This window comes from Vigna umbellata, chromosome 1 (genome assembly GCF_029865625.1).
Source record: "Vigna umbellata cultivar VRB3 chromosome 1, Vumbellata_1.0, whole genome shotgun sequence".
NCBI lineage: Eukaryota > Viridiplantae > Streptophyta > Magnoliopsida > Fabales > Fabaceae > Vigna > Vigna umbellata.
Genome location: NC_142165.1, coordinates 47,268,689 through 47,293,129, shown reverse-complemented (window position 1 = coordinate 47,293,129; position 24,441 = coordinate 47,268,689). Strand labels below are relative to the sequence as shown.

General features: G+C 37.1%; 5 protein-coding genes and 1 long non-coding RNA gene across 13 annotated transcripts; 2 read left to right on the top strand and 4 right to left on the bottom strand.

Annotated features, from left to right (window-relative positions):
- Positions 1 to 587: 587 nt before the first annotated feature.
- Positions 588 to 8,835, bottom strand: LOC124824657 (chaperone protein dnaJ A6, chloroplastic-like). 4 transcript variants are annotated; one of them, XM_088103441.1, is made up of 8 exons: positions 8,639 to 8,835; positions 7,646 to 7,793; positions 6,286 to 6,421; positions 6,083 to 6,140; positions 2,712 to 2,754; positions 1,862 to 1,910; positions 1,697 to 1,777; positions 588 to 1,621 (listed from the first exon to the last, which is right to left on the bottom strand). In XM_088103441.1, exons 2-8 carry the CDS (start codon positions 7,750 to 7,752, stop codon positions 782 to 784), a joined length of 1,314 nt encoding a protein of 437 aa, XP_087959567.1. In that variant the 5' UTR covers positions 7,753 to 7,793; positions 8,639 to 8,835; the 3' UTR covers positions 588 to 781. The 4 variants fall into 4 exon arrangements, with proteins under 4 accessions (XP_087959567.1, XP_087959566.1, XP_087959568.1 ...); XM_088103440.1 differs by having other exon boundaries at positions 7,646 to 7,776; XM_088103442.1 differs by having other exon boundaries at positions 6,286 to 6,412; positions 7,646 to 7,776.
- An 803-nt stretch (positions 8,836 to 9,638) lies between these two features.
- On the top strand, positions 9,639 to 12,190 carry LOC148205534 (uncharacterized). Its single transcript, XR_015785437.1, has 3 exons — positions 9,639 to 9,886; positions 10,037 to 10,107; positions 11,947 to 12,190. It is a non-coding gene; the product is annotated as an uncharacterized LOC148205534 (long non-coding RNA).
- Positions 12,191 to 13,199: 1,009 nt separating this feature from the next.
- Positions 13,200 to 15,267, bottom strand: LOC124824660 (pentatricopeptide repeat-containing protein At5g14080-like). The gene is made up of 2 exons (XM_088103434.1): positions 13,741 to 15,267; positions 13,200 to 13,633 (listed from the first exon to the last, which is right to left on the bottom strand). Exons 1-2 carry the CDS (start codon positions 14,858 to 14,860, stop codon positions 13,350 to 13,352), a joined length of 1,404 nt encoding a protein of 467 aa, XP_087959560.1. The 5' UTR covers positions 14,861 to 15,267; the 3' UTR covers positions 13,200 to 13,349.
- An 861-nt stretch (positions 15,268 to 16,128) lies between these two features.
- LOC124824658 (ACT domain-containing protein ACR6-like) lies at positions 16,129 to 18,548 on the bottom strand. Of its 5 annotated transcripts, none has more exons than XM_088103436.1 (4): positions 18,137 to 18,546; positions 17,392 to 18,004; positions 16,949 to 17,044; positions 16,129 to 16,860 (listed from the first exon to the last, which is right to left on the bottom strand). In XM_088103436.1, the coding sequence occupies exons 2-4, from the start codon at positions 17,632 to 17,634 to the stop codon at positions 16,519 to 16,521; spliced, it is 681 nt and encodes a 226-aa protein (XP_087959562.1). In that variant the 5' UTR covers positions 17,635 to 18,004; positions 18,137 to 18,546; the 3' UTR covers positions 16,129 to 16,518. The 5 variants fall into 5 exon arrangements, with proteins under 5 accessions (XP_087959562.1, XP_087959563.1, XP_087959564.1 ...); XM_088103437.1 differs by having other exon boundaries at positions 18,205 to 18,546; XM_088103438.1 differs by having other exon boundaries at positions 18,237 to 18,546.
- A 381-nt stretch (positions 18,549 to 18,929) lies between these two features.
- LOC148205533 (uncharacterized) lies at positions 18,930 to 20,710 on the top strand. The gene is made up of 2 exons (XM_088103435.1): positions 18,930 to 20,151; positions 20,366 to 20,710. The coding sequence occupies exons 1-2, from the start codon at positions 19,278 to 19,280 to the stop codon at positions 20,416 to 20,418; spliced, it is 927 nt and encodes a 308-aa protein (XP_087959561.1). The 5' UTR covers positions 18,930 to 19,277; the 3' UTR covers positions 20,419 to 20,710.
- An 892-nt stretch (positions 20,711 to 21,602) lies between these two features.
- Positions 21,603 to 23,732, bottom strand: LOC124824663 (uncharacterized). Its single transcript, XM_047297122.2, has 4 exons — positions 22,987 to 23,732; positions 22,353 to 22,445; positions 22,192 to 22,259; positions 21,603 to 22,085 (listed from the first exon to the last, which is right to left on the bottom strand). The coding sequence occupies exons 1-4, from the start codon at positions 23,608 to 23,610 to the stop codon at positions 21,923 to 21,925; spliced, it is 948 nt and encodes a 315-aa protein (XP_047153078.2). The 5' UTR covers positions 23,611 to 23,732; the 3' UTR covers positions 21,603 to 21,922.
- Between the last annotated feature and the right edge of the window lie 709 nt (positions 23,733 to 24,441).

Genomic DNA, 24,441 nt, shown 5'->3' with positions numbered 1-24,441 from the left:
TAATAAAATATTACAAACCAACCAATAAAAAACATCATGAGTCAAAAAGTTGACAACTTTGGGTTATCATAGAAACGTTTTCTAAAATTTTAATAATAAATAAAAGAAAATATTTTTGTTAGTTTCTTTTCAACTAGACAACTTCTTTGTCCACTTTGCTTTCTGCTTGTATTGGTATAGTCTTGTATGGTTGTAAACCTAAATTTTATTTTGTTTTACTTCAATAATTTTTTGCAGAGTATATTTTGTTGGTTATTTGTAATAAATAAGAAACACTTCAACATTAAGTTGTTCATTTAATTGTTTAACATTATTTTAACTACAATAAAGCACTTGACTTTTAATGTTCAATCCTGTCAAAAATGGTTTTATGCTGAGAACAACTATTATTCAGATTTGTTCCAACTATGTACAATCAATTGCCACCCATCCTAGTAAATAAGGAATATACAATTTTACAATATATGAAAATATAATTATTTTAGTTTTTCTCTCAGACCATATAAATTTTCGAAATAACGAGGGACTGAACCTAAAGCATAATTCAAGATCAACCCCACCTTACTCCAAAATAGAATAAATTCCAATGAAAGAAAAAGATCTCTTATTTCTTCTGCTCTTCTTCTCCGCCTGTTTCTAAGAATAAATGAAAAACCTCCACCAACACAATGTAATCCCTCTCAGAGAGGCGTAAACAAGAAAGATGCATCTGTGTGAAAGAAGAATATACGTGAAAGTATAAAAAGGGTATGTAGATAGATACACAGGTTCCTAGAAAATACTATCTCCTACCTGTGGTAGTCTTGCCTTTGCTTAAATCAGCAAGTTCCTCAATAAGCTTTCTCTCATCATTGTTGAGTCTTTTAGGGATTTCAACTTGCACACGAACCAACTGATCACCTCTCATATTGTTTTTATTAAGGAAGGGAACACCTTTCTTAGCCATAACAAGTGTTGTGTTGGGTTGTGTCCCAGCAGGAATTTTTAAGTCCACCGTTCCGTCTACAGTAGGAACCTTAGTTGTAGTCCCCAGGATTGCATCAATATACGAAACCTTGCAGGTGTACAAAATGTTAGTGTCATCTCGTTTAAGGACAGGATCTGGGATAACCTCAATAACTACGAAGAGGTCGCCAGGGGAACCACCTCTCCTTCCAGCATTCCCCTCATTTCGGACCCTTAGACGACTACCAGAGTCCACACCAGCTGGGACCTTCAGACTTATCCTCTTCGATTTCCTCACCCGACCATCCCCAGAACATGTATTGCAAGGTGTTGAAATTTCGCCCCTCCCATTGCATGAAGAGCATGTCATTGACTGCTGGAAGATACCTAACGGAGTTCTTGTTGAAGAGACAACCCGTCCTTGACCTCCGCAAGTGCTACATCTGGTTGGTGTAGTCCCTGGTTTATCCCCTGAGCCATTGCAAGTTCCGCAGCTCTCTAATCGGCTTATCTCTATTTCCTTTTCTATGCCAAAAACTGCTTCTTTAAAGTTCAAAACAAGACTGTAATACTCATCTTCACCATCAATTGCACCGTTCCAAGAACCTCTCGAACCTCCACCGCGATTCATGCCTTCAAACAATGATTCGAACAGATCAAATGGATTGCTGAAATCCTGGCATAACAGAGAAATCCTTCGTTGAGAAACGAGAATAAAAAATTAAATCATACATCATCAGAGGTAACTTACCCCCATCCCCATTCCAGAACCTTTAAGTCCAGCCTCTCCAAATCTGTCATATATGGATCGTTTCTCATCATCTGATAACACCTGTAACGGAAATTATTCAGAGAAACAAGTTGTTATTAGGCATATGCATAATGACAAGCTGAGTTCAACAATCTGTAGTTTTACCTCATATGCGTTGCTGATTTCTTTAAACTTTTGGTCAGCTCCAGGTTCTCTGCAACACAAGATAATACAGATACTTGTTTAACAATATGAAATCCAATGTTTACAAAAATGATTCAGAATGCATATTACTCCAGAAAACTATGCAACTAGCAAAATTGACACTTGGGACTGCTTATTTTTTCTTGTTTTTATATAGAAAAAGGTAGTTTGAAAATAACAGTGTTTTGGACCTGAGCTGAAAGTTACTAAAAAAATGAAAAATAAGTTGTTTTCATACGCCTAAGAAATTAAAAGTAAAAAAATTATCCTCAAATTTTCCACCAATGTTTCTCTTCCTTCAACCTTTTTCCAAACAACTTCGTATCCTTTTTTGTAATTAACAATGTAAAAATCTTTTTTTTCTATACACATTTAATTATCTTAAAATCACTTTTTTTAGTAAGCTTACCCAAACAAAAATTCATTCAATTTTCATAGATATACCAAACACACCGTGAAGCTCAATTTTAATTTCATTTTGGTACTAAAGTCTTCAATTTGAACAAATAACATCATTTTGCTTCACATAAAACCTCTACGCAAATGACAGTAAAAGAATAAGCATTGTTTTTTCAGTATGCAATGAATTATCATAAAACAAGAAAGAACAGCTAAAGTAATTCAAGAAAGCTTTATTGACCAAAGTAAAAATATGATTGAATGAAATTCACAAGACAGGTACAATTGCATTAAGGTGAGGGGTGGGGGAGTGTCAAAACGAAACAGGAAGGGGCATAATCAGAAAAAGAGACAGTCAAATCTATGAAATAAGAAAATAATAGTAGTAGTAATAATAATAATAACTACTCACTTGTTGACATCCGGATGATAATTCCGGGCAAGCTTCCGATACGCTGAAATGTGAAAAAGCAAGAACTTTGATATTTCTATGATAAACTAGGCACTAATCACAGTACAACATGCACAATCCAGCAAATAATTCCTCATTAATCACAACTTCTCAATCAGAAAGATTAAAATGGACAAACAATCTTGAGGGGGTAAAAGTGCTTCCACAACGAGAGAAGATGAAACAAGAAGGACAAAGGGATAAAAATGGACATATAACAATAACTGGTGGACAGAAACGATCACAGTCAGCAGAAAATAAAGCAGAGTGAGAACAGATGAGTTCCAATCTTTGTAAGCACTACAGCAGAAGTAAATATGGACGGAAAGGATGATGGATGTTTAAATTAGAGTTAGGTGGAACAAGAGAAAAGAGAAAATATGTTTCACTAATATGATTACGGTTAGGAAACAAGGTATGAATCCTAACTATCTTCCTCTCTCTCAAGTCAAAAGAATAGCACAAGCAATTGAATCAACGTATAGTATGGTATTCACATCAAGAAACAAGAATACAATGAGATATCAGGAGCTTAACCTCCTTCACCAGGTACTCAGATCGGTCTGCACAAGCCAAGTTTCTAACTGTCTACCGAAAACAATAAAAGAGCTCCTCTTATATAGACATTTGTCCCGCCCCCCTTAACCGCTCAGCAGTTCCTTATTTCTCTATTCTTTTTCTCCTTTCGTATACTCTCTAAGTCCTAACATTACTCCCCCCTTGAAGATCAACCTTGTCCCCAAGGTTGAATTGAAACTGCTCATGCAACGCTATCCTATTCCGCCAGCCGAGAAGGCCGAGAGCTCCATCCGTTTCAGCTCCACTTCTACCACCTCTTCTACATCCTCTTCATCCTCAGCCAATAACACTATTCGTAAACTCTTCTCAGGGCATTGGTGCCTTGACCTGAAAGGTCCCCCACATCTGTAACACCTCCCTTCTTCTCTTCGCTTCAAAACTTCTGGGTAGGGAAGGTTCCGCGAGTTTCTTCCTCTGTCATCACTTCCCCCAAGATTTCCTTCTCTCACCGCACTACCCGTCGTGCTGTCTCTCCTTGCCGATCCGACGCTCTCAGTTGCGACAATCCTCCCCGGGTTACTCCTCGCCGCTTCGGTTCTCGCCACCACCGCCCCTCCTCCCGTTGTTCGACCCCACAACTAGGAATCCTTGGGTGCTGCCCAAACACTCAGACCTAACCCGCGTAGTGCCTCTTCGACCTCCCATGCAATTTTCATTGCCGCCATCAAATTTCGTGGGTCGTGTGGCCGTATTTGGCACTGCAATTTCTCCCTTAGGCCCGCCAGGAAATACCCAACAGTTGGTCGTCCAAAAACTCCTTCATTTGTCCGGCCAGTGCTTCAAAATCCCGAACGTACTCTTCCACGGTGGTCGTTTGCCTTATCGCCGCCATCCTTTCAAAAATGCCGCCACAGTGGCGACTCTCAAACCTGATCAACAAAGCCTCCTTAAGCCCCTCCCACGATCGGTCGCTCGCTTTATCTTTCCAAAACTTAAACCAATATCCGACGCTTCCCTCCATGATAATATGGGCCAATTCGATCTTCTCCGCCTTCGCCACCTTCTGTATTTCTGAGAATTTTTCGGCCCGGTTGATCCAATTCAGAGGGTCGGGTCCTTCAAAGATGGGTAATTCCACCCTTTGCCTCCAATTGGGTAGGTTCTCTGATCGCTCCCCATCTCTCTCCCCCTTTGCGTCGTCGCGCCGGTCCCTCTGATTGTCGTTGACAGAACCCTGGCTTCCGTCGGAGTTCTCATCGGCGTGTTTGGTGTGCGCACCCATCATCCGCATCAGTTCTTGGATGTCTTTGCGCATCGCGATAGACTCTTGACGATTCGTCGTTGATTCTGCCTTCAACCCGTCTACGGCCATCTCAATGTGCTTCAATCGTCCCTCGACTACGTTCATTCTTCCTTCCATCGTTTTTGTTCTCACCGTACAGTAATCCGGCAACTTCTTGGTCCAGCAGCTTCTTGATCCGGCAACTTCTTGATCCGGCAGTCCCCTCCCAAGCGGATCCGGCAGGTCAGACCACTTTGTTAGGTAACAAGGTATGAATCCTAACTATCTTCCTCTCTCTCTCAAGTCAAAAGAATAGCACAAGCAATTGAATCAACATATAGTATGGTATTCACATCAAGAAACAAGAATACAATGAGATATCAGGAGCTTAACCTCTTTCACCAGGTACTCAGACCGGTCTGCACAAGCCAAGTTTCTAATTGTCTACCGAAAACAATAAAAGAGCTCCTCTTATATAAACATTTGTCCCGCCCCCCTTAACCGCTCAGCAGTTCCTTATTTCTCTATTCTTTTTCTCTATTCTTTTTCTCCTTTCCTATACTCTCTAAGTCCTAACAATTACTATGTTCTATTGATCTCTACTCCAATTTATACCAACATTTTAAATCAAGTACAGTGCTTGTCCAAATAATTAGTGTTTCCTGTTCAATAATTTTGTATTGTCAATGCAGAACTATCCCATATTACAAGGAAAATACGTGAAAGGGATGATAAGTCTCACTTTCTAGATTCTTGGGTCATAGATTTTCCTCACAAATGCAAGATTATCTATCTCTATTATTTATAAGCAACATCATTTATTGTTCAGACTATCTAACCTAACTAACTCAGATATTTAACTAATTATTGGGTAACTACCTATCATAACAAACCACTATAGATGGTTACCTAACAATTTTATACCACATTTATAGCCAATATCCCTTCTATACAAAATCCTCCTGCCTCAGTAAAATGTGGAAGTGCAAACCAAGGAGTAAATAATTCCAACTAATTTAAATTTTTGGTGTGGAAAGGTAACCCTATGCTTAATTAGAATTGGTAGGAACAGAAGTCCATTGGAAAAAAAAAACAAAGAGAGAGCTCTCATATCTAATGAAAAAATGTAATAGGCTCTTGTTTGGTAGTATACTAATCGATCCTGGCAACTAAATGAAATTACTCAAATCCCCATTGTAGGTTCTAGTATACTTCTTTGACAATTTTATGTTCTAGATTTCCTTCAACGAACTTTTCTTGTGTGCTTTATACACACACAGATGTATACATATACATACATTGCATACACACACAAATAAGTAAAAGTATTTTGATTTCTCAAAGGTCAAAGAAAACAGAAAGAATCACAAAATAGTGGGTAATCATTAATAGTCAAAAAGTAAAATTACAGAGATAAATATTTTTACTTAAAAATAGATGGCTAGCAGAATAAAGGTTATTAACAGATCATTACAGAGCTGAATAATGGAGAGATTATCATGTAGAGGATAAGGCAACAAATGGACATTACCGCTCTTAATTTCAGATTTGCTAGCATTCCTTGAAACCCCAAGGACAGAATAATAATCCTGCATGTTGACAAATAAAGGGTTTTCAGCCCAAGGGCTTTATACACTTTAAATAAGAAACATACTTTCAAAAAGTGCTATCATATATTTAAAGCACATCCACAAAAGGAACTCATTGCTGCTCAAGGCTGCATTTCAGACTTACTGCATCAGCTCTAACAATCAACCTTGATCCCTTGCGATGATTAAAAGTTTGGGGTGCAGCCACATTGAGTAGTGTGGAATCTCGAGAAAAAAAGCTTGAACTTGATGCAGCCATGAAGCTTACCCTGCTGGTAACACTGCAAGGTGACTTAAACATATTACAAAATCCAGCACAATGATCAAGCTGGAAATTGAGTATATCTGTTGGGTAGGTGCTAAATATGTTATTTGTTGGAAATTGGATTCGTGTATCACATGATAAAATGTCATTTAGTCAATATTGCACTGTGGAGTAGCAGGACGGAGCAACCCTCAGATGCCACAGGTTTCAAATAGCAATGTTATCATGATATAGGCTTCAGAAACCCATATTTACCCGCTGAAAGAGCATCCTATTTAGTTTTTGCAGGGTAAATTGTGATTTCTCTCCAATTTTCAAATGCGTTTCTTCCTTCAATAGTAGGATTTTAAACCCGTCCTTGATCATCCCAAACACAAAAACTACTGTCTTGAATATTGTTCCGTCACACTTAACAGGACTACTTTTTCCCAGTGTTCCATTCTTTTTTTGACATCCTTTAAACTTCCCAGATCACAGTCTACTATTTTTATGTATTTGTTATTTTTTCTATTAATGTCACTATAATCTTTAACTTTTTGACTTCATTAATATTTTCTTATTACTACAAGATTGATGGTGAGTAAAGGTGCAAATGCCACTTTTATTCTTTATTATGCATTTGTTTAACTTTAGAGTTTTCTTTAGTCTTTGAATGTTAATATGTATGCTATAAACTATTTATTTTGTACTACATTATTAAAATAACAGTCATCCCAAGTTTATAAAGCAAGCCGCTATGCTGCTATTCAAGATGATGTGTATTAACTAAGTAAAAAGTTGCCACCAGGTCTATTAATAGTCTATATATATGGATGTCTGGCATAAACTATGTACTCAAGGAGAACAAGAAAGCATAGTTTCTAGAACTTTCTCGCTTTGTCCCCCTCTAAATCCAACAATACTTACAGACAGATAGTATAGAAAGATTCCCTAGTATCTGATAATTCAGGCCACACCCAAACAATAAAATTGTTGTTAATGACAATTAAAGTAACAAAATTACAAATTACATCTAACTTATGATTATATCCCAGTTGATCTTGGTGATGTTATAGAGAAAACAATATTAAATAGAAATATATGCTTGCATCAATATGAATAATGAAAATTATTTTTAGGGCTGCAAACCACAGACCTATAGTTAATTTGTTACACGCAATGATTGCCCCATAAATTGTTATTAAAGGAACAACTTTACTTTTTCCATACTACAAAATAAATATTCAATCATAGAACTCACTTGTGGCTGGATGATGCAACCTTGCCTGTAATACTGGATCTTACAAAGAGCTGAGGATGAATTCCCCATTGTGCAGTAGATGTACTACTAAAAGGTGTTATTGCCATCAACCCTTATTGATGATCTGCCAGCTGAAAAAAATTGCAGACTGAACTTTAATATGTTAGCATGGTAAGAGACCCTCTAAATGTTGCTAGAGGGGAAGGTTAGATCAGGTGTTCAAGTTGCCAAATGGCACTACAAATATAATGTATAAAGAAAAAAAAAAATCTTAAGTAATGATAGATAAACCTTTTGACCATAAGATTACACAACTTATGCAATTAAAGCAGAATTACTTTTTTATACAATAAAGAACTAGTACATCCTCAGAAGTTGAATTGGCTCCTTCTTTAATTGTCTTCAGAAGATGTTCACTGCTATTGATCAATATCAAATCAATTCTTTAAAAAAAAAAAAAAAAAACTCTTACATTTTTAGTATCAATTTATATCAATCAATCCTTCAAGAATTATTTGAGTTTAATTCTCAAGTAAAAGGACTAAGATGGTTTTAGGCTTCCGTGTGATGAAAAGTAATTGGACTAGTATTTCAATACCTAAATCAAATGATACCTATTTCTTAACCACTCCAAATGAAAATTCATCCAGAATCAATTACAACCAAATGCAAACCAATAGCCAAATAAAGTTAAATCCTGAATGTAACCCTAAACCTACAAAATAACAAAACTACGACGAGAACCAGATAAAAAATTACAAGCTCCGAATGAATTACAAGCAAATTCAACTTTCATTTATCACCATGAAATAAAATTAACTCCAAAAGCAACAACAAGTATCAATATAAAAAAGACAGAAACGGCAACATTCGAATCGCGTCTATATAACAACTTGACTTAAAAGAATCACAAGAAGCAAACGGCGCAAAATTAGCCATGAAAATCGATTAGTTTATTAAAGTGGGAACTGTAAAATCTCAAAGAGAGAAAACCTGGCGGTAGTGGCGGTAGTGGCGGTAGTGGCGGTAGTGGCGGTAGTGGCGGTTCTTTTTTTTAAGCTTCGCGCTCTCTCTGAACAGGGAAAAGTGAGCGCTGAATTGAAGGTTAGATTATTGTGCTCAGTTCTCTTTGATAATTGATGGTGGGTGGACACACCCTAGTATTGCTTTCTCTTTTGGTTCTTCCTAGCTGTTTGATTTATTGTGGTTATTAAAATACACGTACCAGTCTCGCCCCTGATTGATTCTCTTCCTTGCATATTTCTCTATCTTTTTTCTCTATTATTCAGGATATTAGATACTATGTTAACAACTTTTTCCTAAAATCTTTTTAATAATTTTTTCTCAAATCTTTCTCTTAATAGTCAAAAACTAATTTAATAAGATAACATCAAATAATTCCTTTCAAATTTTCAACGACTTTTTTAGTGTTTTTTTTTATTTTAATTTTATGAACTTAATTAGTAAAGACCTAAGTTGAGATTTTGGGTTTGGTTTTTTAGTTGACTTTTTCCTAGTCTGTTTAAGTATTAGATTATTAATTATAAACGGGTTTAATTTTGACTTCACTTCTTTCTTATTAAATTATTAATTATAAGCTTGATTTTGTAAAAGGGTAACATTTTTTTATAACAATTTTTTAACAGTAACATGTCATTATTTTATTAGTTTATTTAAATTTAGTTTTTAAAAATATTTAAAATAAATCAATCACTATATGTTGTTAAAATATATTTAAAAGAATTGTTAAAAATACATTTTTCTTGGTAAAATTTCAAATCTTTATTACTTTTTATTTTCTATCTTTCTCTAGTTCTCGTTCTCTCTTTTTCACTTACCTTTAAATTTTTTTTATTTTTTTTTTTCAAAATATGATTATAGTACACAATAGATGTTGAACATTTTTACTTAACGATACTTTTAAAAGATACAAGTTGTTATTTATTTTGTGAATCTTTTCTTCTTGTAAGGGTCTAAAAAGTATAAGGCTATTGGATCTTCTGTTAAGGCAGTCAGACCCATAAACTAAGGATACCTTAGTCTTAGAGGAGACTTTTCAGAAATCCAAGTTCATTTTACAGCTTTCCTTTCTCTCTCTAAAAACTCTTTCTCCCTAAAAGTTCTCTGACTTCTCTCTAAAATATCCCTTTGTTGAACCGTTAGACTTTTGTTTAGGGGCCGCTTAAGCAACCACAACGTCAAGGGCTTCCTTTTGATCTGATCATATTTTCGTTTGGACCGGTAAGTGATTTTTCCCCTTTCCTTCGTTGTTTCTAGAGCCTAGGGCATGCAACGTTACTGGTTTCATGTTACTAGTGAGGTTTCATCTTCATATTTTATGCCCAAACAAGCTCTAAGAGTTGTGCTCTACACCAATTTGGTGGTTTATAGGTACTGTTGAACCTGCCTTTGTGCGGAGTTACTGTTAGGACTTCTTAAATTAGTTGTGCTTTGGAATCCAGGTAAAGGGAGCTGGGTTTTTCTCTTAATTTCGATTTAGTGAACTAGGGCATGTATGACTTAGATTTCTGTTTGAAGCTGTAAATTTATGTTATATGAAACTGCCCTGTATGTGAATGCTGTTTGAACTGTGAATTGATGTTGTGATTGATCTGGGAATAACTATGTTGTTGTGATTAAATATGGTGGAGAGTGTTAATACTGTTATGATGGTCATTTTGGAAGGGATTAAGTAAACTGAGATTGTGAGTTACTATGATTGGGGGTGTGATTGAAGTACTGAGACAGTGTAGAGAGGTAATTTAGGACTGGTTGAGAGCACGTTGTTGGTAGGATAGAGGAATCTTAAAAACCGGAGTTGGTACATCCCTGATCATAGAGCAGCCCTAGCATGGCCCAACAAGTTGTGACTAGTCATATGTACCGGCGCTTATGGTGAGTCTGATGTGTTCAGACATTTGATTCTTCTCCGATGACCAATTGGGTTAATAAGGAGTGTTTGAGGGTGGAAATCATGTGTTAGCTATGTTAGATGAGTAAACAGTTACTGGGCTACTGTTTTAGGTCTTTTGAGAGGAACTGAGGTAGTAAATTTGAGCTTAGGTGGTCTTGAGTCCAATTAGGCAGTTTGGCTAGCTTGGATGAGTCAATTAGAACTGATTAGGGTCATAAAACTGAGTAAATTCATGTTCAAAATGGTAGAATTGAAATTGGGTTCTTGGGTTAATGAAATCGGAGTTTTAAGTTAAAAGTTGGGTATTGATCACTTTAAAATCATGCTAATAATGTTTATAATCAAATAGACAGGTTTAATTAGGCTTATACTACGATCTAGGATCATTAGAAGTTAAGGAAGAGGTCTAGAACGAGTTCTGGGGTGTTGAGTGCCTGAAATTTGCAGAATTTCATTCTGCAGATTATGCAGAATTTCATTCTGCAGATTATGCAGAGTCACATAGTGCACCCTATGTGCTATGCGAATTTTAGCTGAAAGGCTCACCGTCAGGAAAATTCGCTCAGTGCACCAAGGGTCGTGCGCTGTCCGAATTTTTGCTGTCAAGCCTTGCCTTCCCCATCAGGAAAATTCGCTTAGTGCGCTGTGCGAATTTTTGTTGTCTTGCCTTGCACCCTAGTGCGCTGTGCGACCAGGTTGAGTGAGTTTCACACTTTTCCTCATATGTTTGAGCTGTTTGATGTTGTTTGACTGTCAGGGTGTATGTATGTCTATATAACTGATTTAGGTGACTTGATCTGTGTAACATGATTAAGAGTATGTTATATTATGTTGCGGAATACAGTTTGAAGGTATGTATATGTACAAAGTTTGTGATTCAAGTAAGTGCATCAGGTGTGATTATTGGACGTAATTCCATGATCCTCAAGGGAGGTTACATGGTGATGCCCTATGGTTTGTTGTGATTGATCGTATGAATGGCCGAAGTGACCTTATGGGGTTTATCCTGACATTTTAATGATCATCCATGCTCAAGTAGAGAGTGATGAGTCATGTGGTGAGAATAGTAGGAGGTCCTAGCCCATAGGTTCTTGGGTGAGTTATAACGGACTAACCTCGGGTTGCAGCTGATGGTTTTCCAGTTACTACACCACCCGGGTGCACAAACCCCTGGAACTTGACATTTCATGCTAGTCCCGATGGTCAAATCACGTGGTCGATCATTGGTATCAGAATAATGCGTTCGGTCTTAGTCTGTATTGTGTTATGGTCTTTGCATGATGTGTGTGATTGTATAACATGATTTTTATATCTAGCTCACTCTTGCTTGTTTGTGTTGCCTGTGTATGTTTCCTTTTGTAATGATCATCCACTTGGATGAGAGTAGATGTTGAGGAGGTTCCCCTGGAACAAGAGCTTGAGGATGCTGATGATGCAACCTAGTCTTCCTAGGAGTTCCTTAGTCATTTTATGTTCTTTTGAAATACTCTTTATGATTAAGTTCAAGTTTAGTACGCTATTGCACTTAAAGTTTTAAATTCTTAGACCATTCCGGATGACTGTAATCATAAACACCTTAAACTACTGTCTTAACTGTTTTCTATTATTATGATTGATGATACCTTTATATATATACTGCTATATATTTGAGATGTCACAATTCTAATAATATTTTTTTCGTCAATAAGTTGAGATGTATCTCCACTTGTTTGATCATAATACTTTGATTTAGGTTTCTAAATTTTGAGTAATTTTTTTGTCTGGATTTTTAGAATTTGTTTTAAAGATAAACATTGTATATAAGAGAAGTTATTTATATATTTTTTTATAGAAATAATATGAATGTGAAAGTATCTTAAATTTTATGTAGAGACTGTGGTTGGTTAAGAATTTTTTTTGAATTGTTGAATTTGAATGTAACTAAGTTTTGCTTGATGAATTGGATACTTGATAAGTTGATATAGTAACTAAATTATATGTGTGAAGTATAAATTTTTTTTGAATTAAGTTTTAAATACGATTAGATAAATAGAGTAAATTTTTATATTTTTCTTTATTATAATTTAGGAATTTGATGTGATTAGAAAACTTTTCATTCAAGCAAATACAACATTGAAACTCAATCATATTCTCTGTCTAAAATATTTTATTAATTTGTGATTTTAATTAAATGAGTTATATCATATAATTATGTTTATTAAACATTTATGAAATTGCATGTTGTATGAAAATGATCTTAAAAATTATTAAGAATGGTAAAAAATTATGATTACATACATGGAATTTTATGTATTAAGTGTTTGTATTTGTTATAACAAACATATCTCTTTGTTTCATTGATAATCTAAGTTATAGACTAAGATATTGGATGTCGAGAAACTAATAAGAAATTTTTGCATATTGTGACATAGATAGATGTCCAATTTAGACTGTAATAAACTTGTCGTAACTTATTATTTTATATTTGTTTGTAAATCTAAGTATTTAATCATATGCTAATATCTATTAAGGCATGTTTAATACAAATCTTATACATGTAATTTTGATGTATTGATTCATAAGTGGTTTATATGATAAAAATATTTTTAAAAAAATCCTTTTTTCTCAAAACAGCTAATTCAAACAACACAATTTTCCATATAGAACAAATATAATCAAAATATAAATTACTCCCAAAATTTCTCATCTAAATACACCAATGCTGTAAAGGTTTTGTTACTAAGTTGCATGTACACTTAACCAATGGCACCCAAAACTGAGAACATAATCTTCTCAAATCGTAATCATTTGTCACACATATCCTTCGAAGTAAGGGAAATCAAACACATTTTGTATTCTTTGAAGGAACTGTAACATGGGCTCTGGGCACGTAGCAGAAGAAAGAGAATCCAAAAGTGCAGTACATATATCTCTCAGTATCAAAGGTGATTTTTCCTGAACCCACTTCAAGTGCTCAATGGCAATTGGAATCTCTTGTGCATCTGACAAACTTTTCAACAAAATTATATGGGATTCTGCACATCCTATATCATGATTGAGACTACAAAGTAATTTGGATGCAGCCATATGATGACCTGCTTGAAAAACATACAGCATATGTTAAATTGAGATGAGGCAGCAAGCTGACAAGCACGCATTTGCAGTGCATTATGTTACAAAGATTTGATTGACTGGATAATACCTTTCCTGCACAGTGATGATGTAAAGGAGCTCAATATGCCTTTTGCATTGATTATGTCCTGTTTGACAGACTTGTTATAGAGCTCAAAAGCTGCTTCTAGTTTGTCTTCTTGGCAGATTCCTTCTAGAAGAAAAGTGTAAGTGGTAACATCAGGTTCCACTCCCTTGTCTAATATCTGGTAAAAGAGCATTTGAGCCTCTTCAGTTTGTCCCACTTCACAAAATTTTTGTATAAGAAGGTTGTATGTTTTCAAATTCCCCAAACAGCCGTTCGAGAACATCTCATCCCAGAGCTTCCTCGCCGGACGCAGTAGATCCTCCTTACAACACGCTTCCATTATGTAATTATAAGACGAGACATTGGGTTGAAACCCTTTCTTCTTCATCTCCTGCAGAACAGTATAGCCTTCTCTCACTTTCCCAGCCCTGCACAAAAATGAAATCATTACATTGAAACCCTCCACATCTTTAAAGTAGTTTTGAGAATTCAAAACATGGAACGCCTCCAATAACTCATCAACCTTGCCATGCCTACACAGACTCCTACACAAATCATTGACAGTCAAAATAGTTGGGAACCTCTCTTTCTCAACCATGAAATTGAAAAACATTATAGCAGTACTAGGATCTACACTTGATACCGATCCTATCAATGCATTGAGAACGTCGTCATCAACAGGAAAATTACCACCAATTATAACCTCCCCAACTTCTTTTGCTTCACACATCCTTCTCTCCGTAATCAAGTCAAGTATCAAGTCCTTGTAATCACTGCTTCTAGGAGCCACCCCTAACTTCCTCTTCATCTTTAAAACTTTCACTTCATCAGCCACATTCCTCATTGATCGGAACCCTGCGGCAACAACCCAGTAAGCCATGAAATCGGGTTTCCAACCCCTACTCCTGAGATCACCCAACATCCACAAAGCCTCCGATACCTTAGAAGCCCGACACAACCCATGAACAGTCAAAACCGCCACAACAGAACCATTAATCCCAGAACCACATTCCTTAACCTCATCCAACAACCTCACCACCCTTTCCACATCACCCTCTCCACAAACCCGCCAAAGAAACACCCCAAATCCCAGTGTGTTGAAACCAATACCACTCTGAGTCATTTCCTCAAACAGCTGGTACGCACTTTCCAAACACCCATCAGAGGCAAGGGCAGCCAAGAGCGAGTTATAAGTGGGCCCTCCAATTTCGGCACAAAGGGGAGCAACATTACCCAAGAGCGAAAAGGCTTCGCGAGCACGGTTGTGGGCAATATGGGATGCTATGATGGAGCTGAAAAGAGAAGGGTGGATGGAAAAGTTCCATTGGAAAATAATCTGTTAACATGTCTAGTAATTTTTATACTTTTGAATAAGATTTTAAAAAGTTATATATCTTAAGTTAACTTCTCTTCTAAACTTAACATTTCATGTCTACTAATTGCTCAATTCATTCTAATTTATGGAACAACACATTAGCTATTCAATTTTTGATTTCCATGCAAATTTTGATTGATAGTGGCTTATTGATTATACAATTTAAATACCAATTTAAGTCTTTATGTAATCCAAAACACCTTCTATATCCAAACTACCTATGCACATTGAATCATTATTTCTTTCATTGGACAATTGTATAAATTTTGAAACCACAAAGTCACAAGTATTATTATTTTAATGTACGCATTCGTTTTTGTTTTAAGTCGTTAATAATGTTTTAAAACATTAACATATTACAAATTATAAAGTTTATGAAAATATTTATATTCTTTTCTTACAGCTATGTTTACATTTTTAATTGATTTCTAAAACATCGTTACATATTTTTATTTTCTCAACTTACTTTTATTTTAATAATGATATATTATTTATGATACGAAAATGTATAATTTTAAAGGACATTACTTTTTAATAAATTCATAGAAAATATAATTGATATATATAATAAAATAAACTTAACAAAAAAATTATTTTTTTACATACTCAATTAAACAATAATCATTAAACATTCAAAGCAAAAACTGATGATATTTTTAGAAACATTAAACTTATTCAAGCCTTTAATATATAACTTGGAGTAATGCTACCATACAAATTCATAAATAGCTTCTTTTTTTTATCAACGTTTTCTCAAACAAGCAAGTAAATGGTAACACTAGTCATCTCGTTAATTAGCATATTATCTTGAGATTTTTAATTATCATCCCTTCTTGGTTTGTAATTTACATCTACCATAGTGACCTTTCAGGTTTAAGATAAATCAAATAGCATTCTTATGTACACATTCTTATGTATACATTCTTATGTATAGATGTAATTTACATCCATACACATGGCAGTACTTAGTGCAGAACAGGATATTTGAACAGAGAAAAAGGAAAGGAGACATACAATTATACACATAATTACAATTTTTCCATTGAATTTTATGTACATACCAAAGTTTACATCTACTCCAAATTACACCACCAAAATGTATTCTTTAAACCATGTACAGACCCAATCGTATCTACTAAAAATCACACCCCTAAAAGCACTATATACTCTTTTGGATTTGGCATCCTAAAAGGACTACTTGCTTCATATTGAACCTAGGTAACATGCTACTGAGCACAACTAAGCTATGTAGATGTGTGTTTAAGCTTTCTTCTACTGTACAGGGTAAATTCCAAGACCCTTTGCTGGGGAGAAACATATATACAATCTCTTTAACTTGCACACATAAATTTCTGTTTCACTTGAGAGTAAGTGAAGGAAAATGCAGAGAATATACAAAGGAGGACTCAAGAATAAGATCTGATCAGCTTAAAATTCTGAAAAGATCGAGCTTTGAAAAAAATTCCTAAGAGAAATCCAATTGTTGTGGGTTGAGGGGCCTTTGGTGAAATACTAGAACTATGCTTTACGTTCAGTACTTTGTCACCAATCTGTCTGCGAATTGAATCTATAATCTTGGGGTCAACTGGGTTACCAGTAACATCTGTAACGTAAAAAGTATCTCTTGCCATTCCTTCTTCTGTTGATATTTCTGCTCTTTTGATACACAAACTGTTCTCTCGAAATATTCTTGTGATATCTGAAAGAAGTCCTACACGATCTTTTGTGCACAACTCCAGCTCCATTCCCTGCAAACAAATACATATCTTAGCATCATCATTCCATTCACAAAAGGTTGTGAGACGTGCAGCTTCAAGCTATGGATTGTTATCACACCTCAGATGCTCGCCTTTCAATTGCTGCTTCAAGACACTGCACCAGTCGTTCACGTTCAGCCTCTAAACTAATGGGAAAGCCACGAATATAAAACTCCTAGATGAAGGAGAAAATATGCTCGGTCAGAAAAATTCATGCTGACCATATGAAACTCAACTATAGAATGCATGTAGTTCATCTGATCAAAACATTGTTATGAGTCTAACGTTAAGTAGAATAAGAAACTTAATTTAATGTTATACTTGAGCCATAGAACTTTCTCACATAATGAACTAATATTTTAGGTTAAGTTCTCATCTTCTGTTTAAGTCATAGCAGTTGAAATTTACTGGCCAAAACTTTTAGTATTTGAGTTTAGTTTAGCTACAATAACAAGTACAGGATACAAAACAAAAAAGGTTGAACCATATAGCAAAAACACAAAGAGAAAAAAGCTGGCTAACCTGAAAAGCTTCTGTCCGTAATGTCTTGACAACACCATGAAAAACTACATACTGCATGTCAGTTAAAGTGCAAACAATATCAAACAACAACTTTGGTCGATCTTTTGCTCTCATGGTAACCACAGTGTAATCCTTCTCAACACAATCTACAACAGTTACATGAGGGAGAGGGCGTTTGTCTCTATCTCTGAGTCCCCCTCGTCCTTCTCTTTCAATCCTCTCATAGTCCCTATCAGCAAACATAATCTGATGTAATCTTCTGTCCCTGTTTGTAACTCCAGGGGGTGAAAGTGTTGTCCTTGCTGTCTTTGGATCATTGCTTCCCCTAAGAACATTAGATAGCAAATCCCTTATTGTAGAGAGGCGAGACGGATTCTTGATGGCACAGCCGCTGGAATCATCTGTCACATGAACTACAGCTGCAGCTCTAGTATTGTGTGTCCATATCTCAGCAGTCGCCACATTACAGTGAAGGTCCGTGAGAACTGCACAGATTTCAGATAGTAACAGGTCTGTCTGTGCCGGTGAGTTCAATTACAGTATGCTCTTCAGTAGGTACAACTCCAACAGACTCTCTCAGTGAGGGTGCAAAGCTCGGATTGTTTTCAATTCTCTACAAAAAAGAACAAAAATCACTGAGAAACCACAAAGTCACAAGACTTATTAACCATCATCTATTATCAAGGGGCTATGTATTATTAGCATGAAGAGAATCACAGATCACTTGCAGAAAGAAGACACTCACAGATCACAGATCACTATATAATTAATTAAATCAGTATGACAGTAATAACTAAGTTTATCTGTTATTACTGAAGTCATTTCCTCAAACAGCTGGTACGCACTTTCCAAACACCCATTAGAGGCAAGGGCAGCCAAGAGTGAGTTATAAGTGGGCCCTCCAATTTCGGCACAAAGGGGAGCAACATTACCCAAGAGCGAAAAGGCTTCGCGACACGGTGGTGGGAAATATGGGATGTTGTGATGGAGCTGAAAAGAGAAGGGTGCATGGAAAAGTTGAGAGCTTTGGCTTCTTTGAGGAGTGAATGAATGGCAGTGAAGTGGTTGGTGTGAGAGAGGGATTTTGGGGGGTTTGGGATCGAGAGAGAAAGGGTTGAGAATAACGAGAGATGAGTAAGGGTGGGGTTTCTTTTTAGGTTTGAGAATCAAAATTATTGTATTTTTATTTACTATATATCAATGGACGTTATCAAACCCACGTGTGTATATATATATATATATATATTGAGAACCTCCAAATCTCACTCAAATACTCACGTAAATGTGACATCCTTCATTATGTACTATACTATTGTTGTACATTTTAATACGTGCTACATTTTTTTCTATACAATAAATAATAGAAACAATTTTTCTTTTAAAAAATATAACTATTTTTTAACATGTCATTTTTCTTTTGAGAGAATAAAATATAATTTTTGGAATTGATAGATTACGTTTTAATTTTTAAAGTTTAAGAATTAGAATATAAAACTAAACACTGTTTAAAAATTTGGTCCTCATTTAACAACAAATGAGGACTAAAACTAAAATTCTGAGAACTAAAACGAACGTTTCAAAAAGAATGAGGACATTGTACCTTACTTTGAAAGAGAGACGAAAGACCAATAGTTTAGGGACTAAAAACATATTTTACCCATTTTTTATTATTAAATTAAAATATATTTTTTCAATTTTGAAGAAAAAAAAATTCCTGAAATTTAGAAAATCAAAATCACAATTACTATGAATCTTAAGGCCTAAAGTATAATTAGTGAATTAATAAGGGAGCATTTTTATATGAAAAGAAAAAAAGGTATAAAGTAACAAAAATAGATGTGAAGAAGCTTAAGCTAAGCTAGTGACATCGATTCTTTAATGAAAGCATGGCAGCAGCACTACCAGCTTCTCTTCTTCTTACTCTCACCTTTCTCTCCATCAACATATTCCCATCTGCACCAGCCGCAGCATGCCGCGACACGTGCGGCTCCACTCAGGTGAAGTTCCCCTTCGGCACCGGTCCAGGCTGCGGCTCCCCTCTCTTCAGCCCCTACATAACCTGCGCCTCCAACGGCACCGCCGACCAACTCTTTCTCAAAACGCACTCCGCCGCCACCTACCCTATCACCTCCATCTCCTACGACACCTCCACCCTCACTCTCGCCCCGTCCTCCATGTCCAGCTGCTCCGCCATGCACCCCGCCACCACAAGCTTCACCCTCGACTGGACCTCCCCCTTCCAGCTGACCTCCACCACCTTCCTCCTCCTCTCCTGCCACCCCTCCCTCTCCCTCTCCTCCCCCCTCTGCGACCCATCCTTTGACTACCTCTGCGCCTCCCTCTACACTTGCCCCGCCGTCGCCTCCCTCGGCCTCCCTCTCTTCCCTCCCACCAACTCCTGCTGCGTCTATTCCCCCGCCAACCTTGACGGCAACGGGAAGCTGGACCTGAAAGCCATGCAGTGTGGAGCCTACGCTTCTGTAGTGTCGCTGGGCGACACCCCCACTGACCCCTCGCGCTGGGTGTATGGGGTGGCGTTGAAGTTCTCCTATGGCGGGGCCTTGGATAATAACTTGGTGACTACGAAGTGTAGTGGCTGCGAGAGTAGCGGCGGAGTGTGCGGGTTTTCGGAGCCTGGAAATGGCTTCCTCTGTGTCTGTAAAGGAGGCTATAACACCAGCTTCGATTGCTCCCCCGCTTACAACCAGAACCAGGACTACCTCTTTGACTCTGCTTCTGCTTATCCCTTCTTCTTCTTATGTAAGTTCTTTTTCCTTTTGTACCTGTTAATAAGAACTAATGAGTTTTTGGTTAAGCTTATAATTATTTAAGATAGATAACAATTGATCGTTTTGACACTTCAATGTTCTAATTTGGGTGAAACAAAATGTATTGTCTTGCATGGAAAACATATATTTACAGTTGTAATTAGACATGTATGATTAATGTTGTGTTCTTTGTGAATGTTTGGCAGCTTGGTTTGTTTGGAGTTCCATTTTGGCTGGTATGATTTTGAGCTTAGTGTGATGAGCATTCAGGGGAGCCGTTCACTTCAGAATATCGTCAAAACTTTTTAATTAGTAAAAGCTGCTTTAGAAAAGAATAAAGGTATTCCGCATCCATTCCTCCTACACTGTAGGCTTTCTGGTTCTTTTGTTTTTGTTAAAATAGTTTATGATCAAAGAAAGGAGCACTCGCTAATTCATTCCTAGTTTCTGTGGGTAATTTTGCAACTACAATTCGGCTACTTTAGTAAGGTGTAGGTAACATTTATATATTTTAAGATGTATTTTAAGTGTAGGTAAGTATTCCATTCTTACATATTTACTATTTTTTTTTGGCTTAATACCCTATTTTGTTCCCATTTTCGCTTGAAAATGTCAAATTAGTCCATCCTTTAAAAAATGCGTCAATTACGTCCTCAGTTAATAAAATTTGCATCAATGAAATCCCTTCCGTTAAATCCGTACAAACAGCGTTAATTATTTTTCTCTTTCTTCTACTGCCTCAATTAACGCCGTTTGTACGGATTTAACGGAATGTATTTCATTGATGCAAATTTTATTAAGTGAGGACGTAATTGACGCAGTTTTTAAAGGATGGACTAATTTGACATTTTCGAACGAAACTGGGGACAAAATAGGGTATTAAGCCTTTTTTTTTTTACTTTCTAAATTGAATCCATAAAAAGGATGGGCATGTGCATAAAGGAGGCCACAGGCCCAAAAGAGGATGGGGAAGTATACGGAGGCCCAAGGCCCAAAATGATTCTTTATCCGCTTTATTCCTTGCGTCTTCTCTTTTAAACTGTGAAATATGACTATGACTAATTAGTGCGTGTTTGGAGATCAGTTTCCTTCTGAGCCATTGTCCATTCCTTAACTTTATGGTAAGTATGATTTCAAGAAAAAACAGCATCTCACATAAAAAATGAAAATTGAGATTAATGGAAGCATTTTTTATCTTTCCTTTGTTAATATAGCATTTCTTCTTTCCGTTCAAGATTGTTCCACTGGTTTCTAGTGGAACCAAACAACGCGATAATCCTTAAAAAAGTGGAAATATTCGCTTGAGATGTTTGAAACTATAACTCAAACACTGTTGATAACAGCAATATGAATTTCTATATCCTTATAAAATGGTACATTAAAGCATGGAAACATAAATAGACAAGAGATAGATGCACTGTAATCACCCGAAGGACATAGAGATTGAAGTGTTGAAATGCACACACAACAAGTCATGATATTATTACCATGCAATCCCAGCCGAGTTTCCTTAATTATGAATTTACAGTGGAAGATGCTCTCTAAAAACTATTTTCTGACACTCCTTTAAATAAGAAACAGATGCACTGTTTTTATTCTCTCTATATGGAACCAGTTTCACAACCATCCCCTTTCAGTCCTGCCCGAGAAAAAACAATACCACATGACTGATAATAGCGTTCAAACAAATTAATACACAAGCATATCTACAATGGTGAAATCAAATCTAAATGTCTGTAGTGTGACATCTTTCTATTTTTCTGCTAATCCACATGGCGACCGTTACTGTGGTTTTTTTGCATAGTTGGAGCTGTGGAATCAATGAGGAAGGATCTTAAATGTTTGTACATCTCATTGGCCTTCTCTACATTCACGGCATGTCCTGCATTCTTAATAACCACTAGTTCTGCGTTCTCTCCCAGATGCCTAAAATCAGATGTGAAGTTAAAGCAATCGTTAAGTGTAAATTGGAGAGACATTTTCAAGACAAAATTAACAATGTCACAAAACTACAAGTGAATTAGAGAGAGACCCTTTGAGTCTGTGAGCTAGTTCTATTGGGAATACCAAGTCCTTTTCTCCCCAGATTATTAGCGTAGGCTGCATCATAAAAAAGTTATGTCATTCAGTGATAGATGGCAAACATGGTGAAACTAACCCATAATGTAAAGTCTAAAAAGAAAAAGAAAAAACCTGTGTTATCTTAGGAAGATCAGACAGTTTTCTATCCTTATACAATGCTTCGATCAGTTCTTTCCTCTCTTGGATATTTTCAGTACACATCACCTGCAAGTTACAAACTTCAGTAAATAGGCAATTGGCACTCCCATGCTTGTGCAAGCAATCAGAACTTTGGGTAATTTCTCATTGTGGAGCAATCAAGAACGGTTGAAATCAAATAGAAACGACAAATTTGATTAAAATACACGTACTTTTTCATAAAGGCTTACGTGCTCATACTTGGGTGTTGTTCTCAATACGAGAGGACCATGGTATTGTGTAGAAGAGAGCATCCAAATGGACCAACAGAGAACACACACGCAGGCACAACTTATGTTCAATTAAAACGACAACTGAAAAAGAGGCAAACCTTTCTTTGATCCAATTGTCAAAAAAATCAAACCTTGTGCTCATTTCTTACATCTTTCTATTTTTTTTCTCCTTCTCTCCACCTAAACATTAAATAAATCGTCTCTACCACGGGTCACCCACCACCATCGGATTATAACAGAGCATGATGTAATTAGGAACAAGTGGACCAAACAATTTTAAAGTAAACCAACAAAATAAAAATTAATTGAAATTCAGGTCGGCGCGTGGTACTCACGTTGATGTAATCAGTGAGGAAACAAGTGGGCGTGACTTTAGAGGGCTTGACGAACGCGAGGCGCAAAAGCTGCCTCAACTTTTCCGGCGTCTGAGGCAGCAAGATTTCGGCAGCCTCGTCGACGCTCTTCACCTGAAACAGTCCTTCATCCAAGTCCTTCTCTTCGAAACACACCCCAGCGCAGCACAGCACCACCTTCTCCACGCGCTCAGGGAACTGCGCGGCGAGGCTGTAGGCGACAAAGCCGCCGTAGCTGATCCCGACTACGCTGCTTGTCCGGACGCCGTGGGCCTGGAGGAGGGCGGCCACGCACTGGGCCTGGAAGGCCTCGGTGCGATCGGGGCGGGTCGTGTGAGAGTCCCCGAAGAAGAGGAGGTCCGGGACGTAGACGTTGAAGCGGCGCGTGAGTGGGGGGAGGAAGTCGTTCCACTGCCACATTGCGTTGGCGCCAAAGCCGTGGAGGAGGAGGAGGTTGGGCTTCGAGTCTTTGTGGGCCTTGGGGACCCAGCAGTGCATGATGGTACCTTGACCCAGATCAGTGGTGGCGGATTTGAGGCCGGCGCTGGAGAAGGAGAAGCGGAAGCAGCGGTCGCGCGTGGCGGTGAAGCTTATACACCCCGCCATGCTGTTAATGATTAGCTAATTGATTGAAGATGATGACGAAGATGAAGCAAAGGAGACTGTACTTTCAGAGTAAGAGATATTATATTACAGAGGGAAAACGTTTCTTCAACAACAGATTTTTGACAACAATTTGACAACAACACGTGTCTCACTGTCATTGGTTGTTTTTATTAAATTTTGTTTAAAGATTCATTTTGTTTTGGAGGGCATTTTTGGAATAATTTTCAGAAACTTTTTGGCGCTTTTCAGAAACCCTGCAAAAGTCTCTTTCCTCTTTTTCGAAACTCTCTTTCCCCCTCTGAAACTCTCTCTCCCCCTTTTCGAAACTTTCTCTCCCCCTTCACCGAAATATCTTTCAAAATTCTATCTCCGTCATTGAAGTTCCTTACTTTGAAACTCTCTCTGTCATTGAAGTGGTGTCTCTGTCCACCGTTGTTCTTCCGTCGCTTGGGTCCACCAGTGTCTTTGGAGGAAGTCGTCTCTCTCTCTCTACGCCATTGAAGTGCTTTCTGTGCGCCATTTCTCCAAAGCTCTCGTTTTTCCGCTGGCACCGTTGTTCCTTCGTCGCTTAGGTGCATTGTTCCTTCCTCTTTGGTTAGCGAGTGGTTTTGTCACAAGCTCAGTACACCTATTTCCTTTAGCGATTCTGCAGTAAAACAACAGGGAATTCTCGTTCCCGAACCATAAAACCTCTCTCCCCTTATCATACCTCTCCAAACCAGATTAACCTAGGTTTCCTGTTACCAAATCTGCACTAAGTCAGCCACCGCTCACCCACTCTGACTCGGAAAGAATCAAATAACACCAAGTTACTGTAACCTCCCAATTAAT